General features: G+C 38.0%; 1 protein-coding gene across 1 annotated transcript; it reads left to right on the top strand.

Moving 5' to 3' along the window:
• The first annotated feature begins 4,132 nt into the window (after window positions 1–4,132).
• On the top strand, window positions 4,133–9,625 carry cnih1 (cornichon family member 1). The gene is made up of 3 exons (XM_010797447.1): window positions 4,133–4,323; window positions 8,766–8,878; window positions 9,433–9,625. The coding sequence occupies exons 1-3, from the start codon at window positions 4,243–4,245 to the stop codon at window positions 9,608–9,610; spliced, it is 372 nt and encodes a 123-aa protein (XP_010795749.1). The 5' UTR covers window positions 4,133–4,242; the 3' UTR covers window positions 9,611–9,625.
• Window positions 9,626–11,855: the final 2,230 nt, after the last annotated feature.

Genomic DNA, 11,855 nt, shown 5'->3' with positions numbered 1-11,855 from the left:
GAATGGGTCTGCTGTGAGAATGGGTCTGCAGAGAAAATTTTGCCGCGATCCCAACTGTCTGTTATCAGCCTGCAGCCAGGGAGGAGAGATCAGCAGAGCTGCCTGCACTGAGTGTGTGTGTGAGGAAGTCCGTGGATTGGTCAATTTGGACCAATCAGCGGGGGCTTAACGTAACGGCTCCGCGGACGTAACGTAACGGCTCCACGGATTGGTCCATTTGGTTCCGGGAAACGCATGCCATCACGAGGTACCCGGAAGAATCAATGGACAGTGACGTTTCACCAACGAGGCGTTTTGGGGAGGTCTTTTCTGTGTTAGAGTTTTACTTACAGGGTGTACTTTGAGGGTTTTGACTCTGCAGACCGTTTACATGCATAAAAACCTTCATAACACACAAGGGGACGGGTAATAACCAGAAAAGCATGACATGGGACCTTTAAATCCCAGGGAATATTTAAAATGTATTACTTTCTAATCTCAGGGGAAATGATACTTCCCCTTGAATATGTTAACTTGAATTTAATCAAATGTTATTTTTTTGTCATAAATGTGATTTCTTTTTACCACTTTTATCCCAGATAATATTTGAAATGTATGATTTGACAAGCTCAGAGAAAAGTCCTGTTATTTCTTGTACATTTCTGACTTTAATGTCATACAATGAAGTGTTTTTCTCATACATTTAAAAAGTGTTTTTCTTTTAGATCTATCCTATAATGACCCTGATACACATTCCTACTTCGCCCTTATTGTGTTAAATACATTTTATAATGTTTTTTGCCCCAGGTGTTTGAGATCAGGAACACAGAGGACCTGACGGAGGAATGGCTCAGAGAGAAACTCGGCTTCTTCGGCTAAACTCCTCTCACCGGTGTTCGTGGATGTGAAGATGACGCACAACCTCTGGAGGAGAAAACAGTTAACGTCTCCTCCTCTGCTCCAGACCTGATTCAAATACTGTTTGCAAATACCTTCAGTTTTACAGTTTACGGCACACTACAATTCAGTTTGACTCTAACTAATCCCCTCAAACTGAAAACACTATTTGACGCAGGTCTGCTTCGCTTTTCATACAATCTCTCTATGTGCCAGTTATGTGTCTGTATTAAATGAACACTCCAATAGCTCCTAAAAGATCTGAAATGAATCTCTATCATCCGCCCTTATTGGCATGACATTCAGGAGAAAGGCATTATAACAACAGATTTACTTTCTTCCAGTCGTTTACTCACAGCGTTTCTCTAACTTACTTTTGGATTCTTTTTCTTTTTCTGGTGTATTTAGGGTTATTTAAACGTATAGCAGACACTTTCTATAATGTAACAAACACACTTCCTGCGAGAAGATCATAGAGTTTTAAGTCGGTCTCACCTTCAGTATTGATTGAAGGGCATTTCAATTGTAACAAAATGTATAAAGCTGCAACAATTAGTCGACTAATAACCGATTATTCGTGGAGTAACAGACAACCTCTCAAACATGGAGATTTGCTGCTTTTCTCATTTTTATATCATTAAATTAAAAAACAAAACATCACCTCAGACTTTGAGAAACTGGGGTGGACATTTTTCTGACATTTTATACACTCAACATTAATCGACTTAATCTACAGAATAATCTGCAGGTTAATTGATTTTTAAAAATCCCCCCCCCCCCNNNNCCCCCCTAAAACTGTCCCATAACTCTAAGAGCATTCCTAAAACGTGTGTGCTATGTGTTGTACCTCCTTCTGTGTTATCGCGTGGTGCTCATCACACTGCAGATCTTCTGTTTAGAGAGAAAACATGATGCATTATGGGTAAAGCTGTAATCTGCCTTTGACCTGCATATTTCTCACTCCTAAAAAAAACAACATTTCCACTAAAGCATTCCAGATTGAACAATGTATACACACAACAAACCTCTGTCTCTGACACACACACACACACACACACACAGATTGTTAGCTAATATTGTGCATCATAGTTATTGCCGTTGTTAGTGTTTCTGAATGTTGTTTCTCATCCTGATGTGATTTTGATCTCTTAGCACAGCGTTGACAAAGATGGCGGCTGTGACTCCTTCATATTTAGATATTGGAGGTAAAGGACGGCATCGGGGAAATTTACATTTTCCAACAGGGTTTGACCAATAAAGCTTTGTGACGGCTGATATTTCTGTTTCTGAATGTACCCAGCAGCTCCTATTCTGCGCCAAAATCTAATATTTACAGTCCTGTCTCTTTTCTATTTTTACAGAAGCAGTACATTCGTATTTAACGATTTTGTTGACTAATGGTTGACTACATTGAATTACAAGATTGCTTAAACTCCTAAAAGACTCATGCAAAAGCTCCTCTAGTGTTGAAGCATTAAAGAACGATAAAACAATCTGTGAAATGACACAGAAACCAACAAATTAGCTAAATAAACAAAGACTGAAATTACCTTTTTTTATTTTCTAGCTTGAACACATTTCAAAGTGAATGTGCTGGATTAAAAGCAAAATAAATCGTGTCACTTTCCAAACATTTATGGACTGTATTTGATGTTTTGGACTATTGTATGTCAGTTTTTCCTGTGAAGCAGCATTTTAAACACACTTAAATGCTTCTATTAACAGCAGGAAGACTAAACCCAGATAGTTGAAGCGACATGACATTTATTTAACACAACTGTATATTTCTGGTGGTTTTATGTGAGAGAAACTTCCGTTATCAAGATGTATACAGACAATAATTAGCACAAATGTACATCAATTACAGTGATACTGCTAAGTCGACCATAACAAGGCCTTTCCTTAATTTTAGGTGTCGTCCTAAATACGTCAATTTAAAAAGGCCAAAAACTATATATGCTATAATATGTTTTGGAAGGGATAAGTAGAAAGTTATGGGAAAAGCTTTGTTGGGATAATTTCGATAGAGATTTGACTTAATGATATGTACGCACAATCACACAAACCTTCATGTGAATTATCTATTGACGTGTAATATTTGACCTGGTAATCCATCGGGAACAATGGAGTGTAGCTGTTATTTTATCTGCTGTTTACTGATGCCATCAAAGCTTAGATTAGTCAGTCATTAGAGTTAGTATCTTGCTGCTGTAGCAGACAGTTAGTTTCTGTAGTCGAGCTGAAGTTATACAACATCCTTAAAGGAAGAGAAAGTTTTATAACACTACGACCTGCAAACCCCTTTATATTTTATTTGAAATGTGCAATCTGCTGATTTCAATGTGAATATAGAAACCTTTTCTGCTGTTAACGAAACTCTTTGAAATGTGGAGAGCTACTGTAAAAGAGGTGCATGCTTTTAATGTGAAAGGGTTAGAAAGGCTTGAAAGAAATGTCACTCATACATGCTGCTCTGTTACATGCAATTTAAATGATTATGATCATTTTATTAGACTGAATTTATTTGCATATCAATTCCTAAAAAAAAGGGGGGAACACCTGCATCTCAAACATCTGGTCTCAGCTGTTCTTGGAATATTTACGAGCATATTTTCACAGAAATGGGTTGAAGTAGACTTAATTAAATCACATTTAAATACATTTTTTAATTAATGGTCTTTTTGGTTTTGTTCTTGGTTTTTTCCTGTGGATCTATAGCTGGCTTCCCTCCTCTGTGGTGAAATTTCCAAAGTGTTGTTCAGCTCTGGGTGTCTTCTCTGATGAAATGCGTACTTATTTTTCTTTCCTTTTGTAATAAAACACACCTGAGATGTATCATTTTACCAGCTGCCTCATGGCATCAGTGAAACTTGACATATTTGTATTTTCCATACTTTATGAAGTGTCTATTGTCCTGTTGTACAAATAAAATGACAGTGATGTTTACCCCTCTGTTTTTTTTTTTAGACTTGTGTGAACATGTTCCTCTATCAGGTTCGTCATTGACCTGAAAGTGAAAATATAAAATATAAAACAAGCAATCATGGGAACAATTAACCATGACAGGCCTTAGCTTACAGTGATTTTACAGCTGGGTGGCGTTGTTAGGGCAACGATGTTCTTCTATATTATATGTGTTAGGAACCACCCACCACAGGCAATTTCAGTAACGTTGGAGTTGGAGTAGGAGAATATGCCCAGAAGCACATACATTACTCCAGAAGATGGCAGTATTGCTACCAGCTAGCTAACTACTGACTGTAGAAGAAGACCAACCGACACAATCTCAGCCCGGTGACCGACTGCCTGCCTCTGCATCACCGCCACGGATCGAGCCAGGACCCGACCCACAGAACCGGAGGAAAAATGGCGTTCACATTCGCGGCCTTCTGTTACATGCTGGCTCTGCTGCTCACAGCGGCTCTTATCTTCTTCGCTATCTGGCATGTGAGTACACGTTTGGGGCCACTGTGAGATAAAGACTTTCGGCCCCTGGCACTGATTAAAAAAAGAGCCAGGAACGGCGATTGAAGACCGGGGCTAACGTGTATGCCAGGCCGTCTTTGGGGCATTGTCCCCGGGACGTTTTTAACCGTTTTAACGTCTGGATCGGACGTTAGGTCCATAGCAACTGCCGCGCTTAGAAAAATACGTCACGTCAACAGTTCTAGAATGAATGGCATTATTACAGTCAGCCGTTGGGCTAGGAGCTAACGTTAGCTAGCAGTAGAAAAAAAATCAACTAAAAACGATTTAATCGTTTTAACGTAACCCTCTTCTACTATTAATGTGTTATTAACCGTAGTTCTTATTAAATAACACATGTCTAATCATGTATCATGCCTGTTAAATGATTATAGATTAGATATTATTATCTGATAGCTTGTTAGCATGCTTAGCTAACAGTAACGTCAAACTGTGATGGTGCTGTCAATCACCAGAGATTCTGTCTTTTTCCACGACATGTCACAGTTTCTTGTTTTGTTATTGTTTATTTTACTTTCACAATGTCAATATAATCAGTGCAGATTGTAAACTTTACTCAGTGGTGGGTATTTGAATAAATGTTCTTGAGTACATTTACTCACTTGAGGTAAATCAGTTACTATGGAATATAAACAACACTTAAATCAGACTTTAGTTACACCTGCAGTAAATTCACAAGCTACCCTGCAGTAAAAAATTATTAAAACTAGCTGCACCTTTGATAACACTTGAATGCATGTAATGTTGAATGCATCAATAATTATAATCAAGTAGTCTAAGTATATTTTTGATGCTTTTGTACTTTTACTTGAGTAACATGCAGGACTTTCACTTATAACATACTGTAGTTTTCCTACACTCTGGTACTTCCACTTTTACTTAAATTCAAGCTCCGAGTACTTCTTCCACTTCTGCTTTTACTTTAGTTGATCATTACTCAAAAAGTTGCATTGTTAACGTAACACATGTTTACCATATAAATATAGTTTGTTGGTGTAAATAAACATGAATTATGTGTCATTTAGAATAAAGAAAATTACATGGACTGTGGATGTGAACATATTATTAAATATCACGTCATTACGATGTTGTTACAGTAGGTTTCAGTTGTAAACAACGAGAATATTTGGCCAATATGATGCCATCTGTCCTACATTGCTATGAGGGGTAACGCTAAAATATTTTGTCGTATAGTGCAAACATATATCTAAAATATTTTTCAATAATTATTTGATTTCATCCTGGCATTTTACAGGATTTGCTGCTTTATTTATCAATTGTTTGTGACCATTTTTGTCGGACAAAAGTTACAATTAGCAAGCTTCTTTGCTTCTTGGAATTTATAATGGCCGTTTTTCACAATTTTCTTCCATTTAGTAAAATAGAAAATGATTGATTCATTGGAGGGGAACATTACAGATAATTTCACAGTAAAAATAACCATTATTTGCAGACCAATTGGAGAAAAAAAAAACATATCTATAGTATGAATGTTGCATATGAAGTTACTGCTCTTAGTAAAAGATGTGGCATTACAATAACAAAGTGACATATTGATGATACACACTTATGACGCCTTTAAAACCTGCAAAAGATTCCACGTATACCATAGTAGAATATCCCAAAACTAAGAAGATATCCAGTCTCGTATTATGATATTGTAAGGGCACAACATTTGCATCATGTACCAGAGAAATTCTGGTAAAATATGCAAGTTGCTTTTAGATATGCATCCCACAAGACACAAAAACAAACAATGGTCATCTATTGAGTGACAGGTCAAATATAACATTTGCATTCGGTGATAAAATAGTTACTTGTACAGCCTGAAAACTGATGCATTTGCCAGCCCTTGAACATACTATAATTCTCCCATCTTACCGAATCAATTCAAATTTAAATTAATATCCACCTTCCCTTAACTGTGTTATTTGACATTACGACCCTTAACTATCAAAAATCCAACATCCCTTAACCCTAAAATCCACCTTCCCTTAACTGTGTTTTAAAATGTACATTTGCATTGAGCCGCCGTTTGTGATTTCTNGAAGAGTGGAACAGGCTAGCAAGTGTGCAGGTGTGCGTCATATGAGAGGCCCCGCCTTACATTTTCCGCCACAGATTTGGGGAAATTGGTCCGTGCGCAAAGCATTGTGGGGATTTTAAGACCGGAGTCTACACATGTGCAGCATCGAAATGTCTCGCTACGAAGGACGCCGGCCTCGGTAGAATTCCAAGTATGCTGGACATTGGAACAGTCCTTCGGCGGCACTCGATGACGTAGTATGCTTGAAATAGTGGCTCTGGAGCATCCTTCCTCGACATTGAGAAACACCCAGTGACAGTGTTTAATACATTTTAATACAAGTTCAGCAATTTTGTGCCTAATTTGATATTCTTAAATTGGATTTATTTAAATATCGGTCTTGTTTTTTTTATAGATATTGGACTTAAATTATTTGTTGCTTCTAGCCTATTAAAAAAAAGCGTTTTCACTGCGTTCTAAAAAGCTTTTGCCCTCCCGCTTACCGTACATAAAGAACCGTGCACTAATGAGTACGGTTCATAAAGAAAGTTCGTATAATCAAATCTAATCGGATTCATCAAATTGATTTAAAATGTAGGTGTTTTTTTCAGGATGAGGCCAATCATTAATACTACGACAGACGTGAGCAGCTTCGTTGGCAAACCTCGAGCTTCGAGTGTGAAAAATAAGTAATAAAAATAAAGACATTCGGTGCAGCCCTAGTTTTGGCTCCAGCCTCGTCGCCTGCGGTTCTGAGCAGATGGCGGCAGAATCCCAACACACAGCAATATTTAGCAGCAGCTGATTGGTTAGTGATTTCAGGAGTAGGAGGAGAGATTTTAGTTTTAAACATACATTCCTCCGTCTCTAATCCTCAGTTCTTTCTGCAGTGTTTGTCTTTTTGTGTGAGGAGGGTGTGAGCTGACGTGTTTCTGCTCTTGTTTGGGATTTGGCAGCACAGTGCAGGATTTCCACTCCTCCCTTTCCTGCACCTTTCCCTCACCTTTCCATCTGTGGACTGCCCCCCTCCGCCCTCTGCACTTTTTGAATGCATGGCTTCCATGTGGTGCCTCCATCTGCCCCCCCCCCACCACAGTGAGCGGCTGCTGCTGCATCCTCACTGCTCTCAGCATGGTCCTGTTTACAGTGTGTTTGTCAGGACGCTCTGCCGTCACTGCATACAAAAAAAGTGCAAACATTCTGCAGAACAAGTCTTTGATGGGTTTCCCCTTTTGATCTGTGGTCAGATTTGATGAGCCATGACATTTAACCAGGGTGGGAAATAAGCCTTTTTTATCCACCTGCAACAACCTCCTAGATTTTTTCATTCCACGAGTAACTCGCTTTATTTATCACAATTATAAGTCAGTGATAAAGCAGGATGCACGATGTCTAATATTTACATGTTTGCTACAGACAAGACAACTAATATTTTCAATGTCAAATAAGGCAAATTAACAAAAATGCATCATTCCACAACTCCCTTCCTGCTTGATACAAAAGGATAACCATTTTGATGACAAGTTTACACAATAATGTACTCTAATCGTAAGCCTCTTGGATACAGTTTGTTGCTGGTGTGAGACAAGCAAGCGTTATCCACATCTAACAATCACAATCCTTCATTAACGAATAGGAGAAACATGCAGAAAAGTAACATTTGGTTTCAAAAAGAAAAGTGGCTACAAAAGGATCGACCAAATCAGGAAGGATTGGTGCAATATCGTGCAGCCCTATCTTCCTCTGAAACAGAAAAGAATATGTATTAGTTATCATCTCTCCATCTGAATTATATCTAATAACGCATTTACTCAACATACAGTATATCGTGCATCCCTAGTGCTAAAAGCGACCTGGCTGCAGTCACACATTACATGTTGTCCCACATTAAGCAGAGGTAATGATACTCCTCACTGCGGGAGATGATAGCCAGCCAAGTGGGGTCTTTTCTCCTCACGTTAGTGTTAAAATCAATCTCATTTTGCAGGTGGCAGGCAGGCCTTCATTTCCCTCCCTGTTAACTGTGTTACGCAGTATGTCAGATGGGTGCATGATGAAGCACTGTTTACATATTTAACCTGCAGCAGAGGGGCATGAGAGTGCGACAGGAGGCTTAATAACATATCGCATTGTTAAATAAAGCAGCTCATTCATATTTCACTCCTCCTGTCTCTGGCTCTCTGTGGAGCTGACTGCAGTTCTTAAATAGCTCTTTGTAAAGAGGCCTCATTATCTCTGTAACTTCAATGAATGATTAAGTCTTTAGTGAGGCAATTTAAAGATTTGATCTGGCAGTAAACGAGTATGCAGGATTATAAGAACGGTTAATGCTTGTGTATTTTTAACATGTTGTTTTTATTTTTGCTCTGTTTTTAAGCTGGTTCTCCCAGAGTATCTCATCCATTTCTTCTTCTGCGTGATGTTCTTCTGCGCGGCCGAGTGGCTCACGCTCTCTCTCAACCTGCCGCTGTTCGCCTATCATGTCTGGAGGTGGGTAACGCTCATAAATAAATAACCAGTTAGAATGCTTCATCTATTAATACACCATGAGCCATTTAGTGTGCAGGACAAAGTACAGAATAGTCAGATTCGAGGAGGTATATCATGTTATCTTTTTGAATTATGTCATTTTAGGATAATTCACATCAAGTTTTAAGTTCTGCTTTTCTCGATTTAATATCAAATGAAAGTAATATCTCTGGGATTTGGACTGACAACAACACATCTGAAGACGTCACCTTGGACTCTGAGTTACAGCGATGGACATTTTTCAGTATTTTCTGACACTTTACACAACGAGAATAAATAAAAACCAAACGAGAATAAATAAAACCAAACGATTAATCTAGAAAATGATCAGCAGATTAAAGCGATACTAAAAATAATCGTTAGCCGTAACAGCGTGCAGGGAATACTGATTTGTTCAAAATCTCCTGAACCATGGATACTGCAGGAATCTTAACTGGGAGAAGCTAAAGACTACAACTCCCATAATGCCTTGCAGCTGGCTGACAATGATCTGTCTTTGTGTCCCCGTGCTGCAGGTATATGAGCAGACCGGTGATGAGCAGTCCGGGGCTCTACGACCCGACCACCATCATGAACGCTGACATCCTGGCCTTCTGTCAAAAAGAAGGCTGGTGCAAACTGGCTTTCTACCTGCTGTCCTTCTTCTACTATCTCTACGGGTACAGAAACTCTTTTAACTTCGTTGTAAAGTGATTTTTTTTAAATAAGTAATCTGGGGATATGTAGTTTGTAACAATCATGGAGTTGACTTCATCTTGGGCGATCTGCCATATTTCTAAATGTAAAATATCTAGAGCAGATTGGGTTTCTAATTAAGTATGGTGCTTATTTGCCTTCGAAACTCACAATTATTGTGTTCTTGAATTTTGCTGCTGTTACTCAGCGGCAAATTAAGCTGATTTCAGATGGGATTTAATTGCAAAAGTGGGTCGAAAAGGATGCCAGATAACGGGATAATGATTTAAGAATAGTAAAAAGTCTGGTTGCAGGACGACAGCTTTTAATACGCTTCATTCAGACCGTGGCTAACATTGTAGCTCACGTAGCTTTATGGAGTAATACTTGAACGCAGCATAATGCAAGTCAATCGCACTTCTGTCAATTTTACTTTTATATATTTTAACAATATAGCATTATAATGTTAACAGGTGAGTTTACTCTCTCCTATCATTTTTTTAAAGCCTTGCTATCAAACTATAAGCTCCCAGGACCAGAGGTACCAACGCGGTTTGTGAATTTAAGCATCGACTTGCTATCGAATTATTGTTTCTTGTGACGTCCCTACACCTTATAATAGAACGACCCTTAGGTGAGAAATCCAACGTCCCTTTACGTTAAAATCCAACCCTTAATTGTTTTCTCGGACATAATGACCCTGAAATCCCTTAACTGTAGAATCCAACATCCCTTAACTGTATTTGAGGACATAATACCCCTCTGATGTTAAATCCAACATCCCTTAACTGTTTTATTAATGACCCTTAACTATAAAATCCAACACCCCACAAATATATTATAAAACGTAACAACCCTCAGATGTCAAATCCAAAATCCCTTAACTGTAAAATCCTACCTACCTTAACTGTTTTATAGGTCATAATGACCCTCCGATGTTAAATCCAAAATCCCTTAACTGTTGTATCCAATGTCCCTTAACTGTTTTGTATGACATAACGGCCCTTAACTATAAAATCCACCCTCCCTTAACTGTATTTTAGATCCAAAATCCCTTAAGTGTAAAATCAACATCCCTTAGCTGTATTATAGGACAAAATGACCCTCCGATGTTAAATCCAAAATCCCTTAACTGTTATATCCAACGTCCCTTAACTCTTTTTTTAGGACATGACCTCTAAATTAAAATCCACCTTCCCTTAACTGTGTTATTTGACATTACGACCCTTAACTATCAAATCCAACATCCCTTAACCCTAAAATCCACCTTCCCTTAACTGTGTTTTAAAATGTACATTTGCATTGAGCCGCCGTTTGTGATTTCTTACATTGTGATTGTCTTTCTCCCGCTCCAGATAATAGCATTTGATGAGCTCAAGACGGATTACAAGAATCCTATAGATCAGTGTAACACTTTAAATCCGGTAAGTGACTCCACCGTACCTCACACACCCTCCTTGCCTCTTTGCATGCAGAAAAAGCTTTGTTGAAATGTCTTTTTTATTTACTTTAGGAGGACTTTATCCGCCTATTTGTCTTTTTTCAATCATTTCTCTGCACTGTTATGCTAAGTAACCTGCCTGTTGTGTGAGTTCAGTGATCTTTCCAGCTGTAAAAACTCTAATGCTTTTGTTTTGTCCTAATCTGCTTCTATTTTTTTTACACTTTGTTAACGACAAAAAGCCAATTGAAAAGGTCAAAAAGATTAAGAGAATCAAAATTGCATTAAAGGTTTGTACCAGTCTTTAAAATGCTCGCTCAGTTCAACTCAAGTCTGCAGTCTTGTCATTTTGCACGGAGAAGTGTTTGCAAACGTCTTTTCAGTTAACTAATCTCAGAGTTAAAGCCGGAGTTTAGCCCGGGATTAGACGACTGGCTTCTTTTTCCTGTCCTGTAGTATTTCTTTATTTTATATTTTAGTGAACATTTTAGACTGATGATTTTCTTAAGCCTTTTAAAGTGTTGCTTTTAAGGGTTCAAGCATTCATGGAAATTAAAGATATATATATTTTTTTTATTGTTTACACCTCATGTAACCATTTGTTTAGGTGCATATTTAGATTGTAAGAACCACAGTGTGTTAGGGCTGTGCAATTAATCGTATTTTAATCTCGATTACGATTTTGGCTTGCAACGATTACGAAAACAACGTAATCGAAATAAAACGATTATTATTGTTATTTTTTATTATTATTGTTTTTTCAGTTGAATTATACTTAAAGTTCAGGGTAATCAACTGTTAAAAAACATACTGTTCACATTT

The sequence above is a fragment of the Notothenia coriiceps genome, unplaced genomic scaffold, assembly GCF_000735185.1.
Source record: "Notothenia coriiceps isolate Sejong01 unplaced genomic scaffold, NC01 NC01_scaffold00037939, whole genome shotgun sequence".
Lineage (NCBI taxonomy): Eukaryota > Metazoa > Chordata > Actinopteri > Perciformes > Nototheniidae > Notothenia > Notothenia coriiceps.
The sequence above is the reverse complement of the archived record's forward strand: the minus strand, read 5'-3'. Positions and strand labels throughout refer to the sequence as shown.

What these genes read in the sequence shown, in the direction of transcription:
- cnih1 (XM_010797447.1), top strand. Translation starts at nt 4,243, where the DNA reads ATGGCGTTCACATTCGCGGCCTTCTGTTACATGCTGGCTCTGCTGCTC. An exon ending in TCTTCTTCGCTATCTGGCAT is followed by an intron (nt 4,324 to 8,765) that starts GTGAGTACACGT and finishes TCTGTTTTTAAG; the next exon opens with CTGGTTCTCCCAGAGTATCT. An exon ending in TTCGCCTATCATGTCTGGAG is followed by an intron (nt 8,879 to 9,432) that starts GTGGGTAACGCT and finishes CCCGTGCTGCAG; the next exon opens with GTATATGAGCAGACCGGTGA.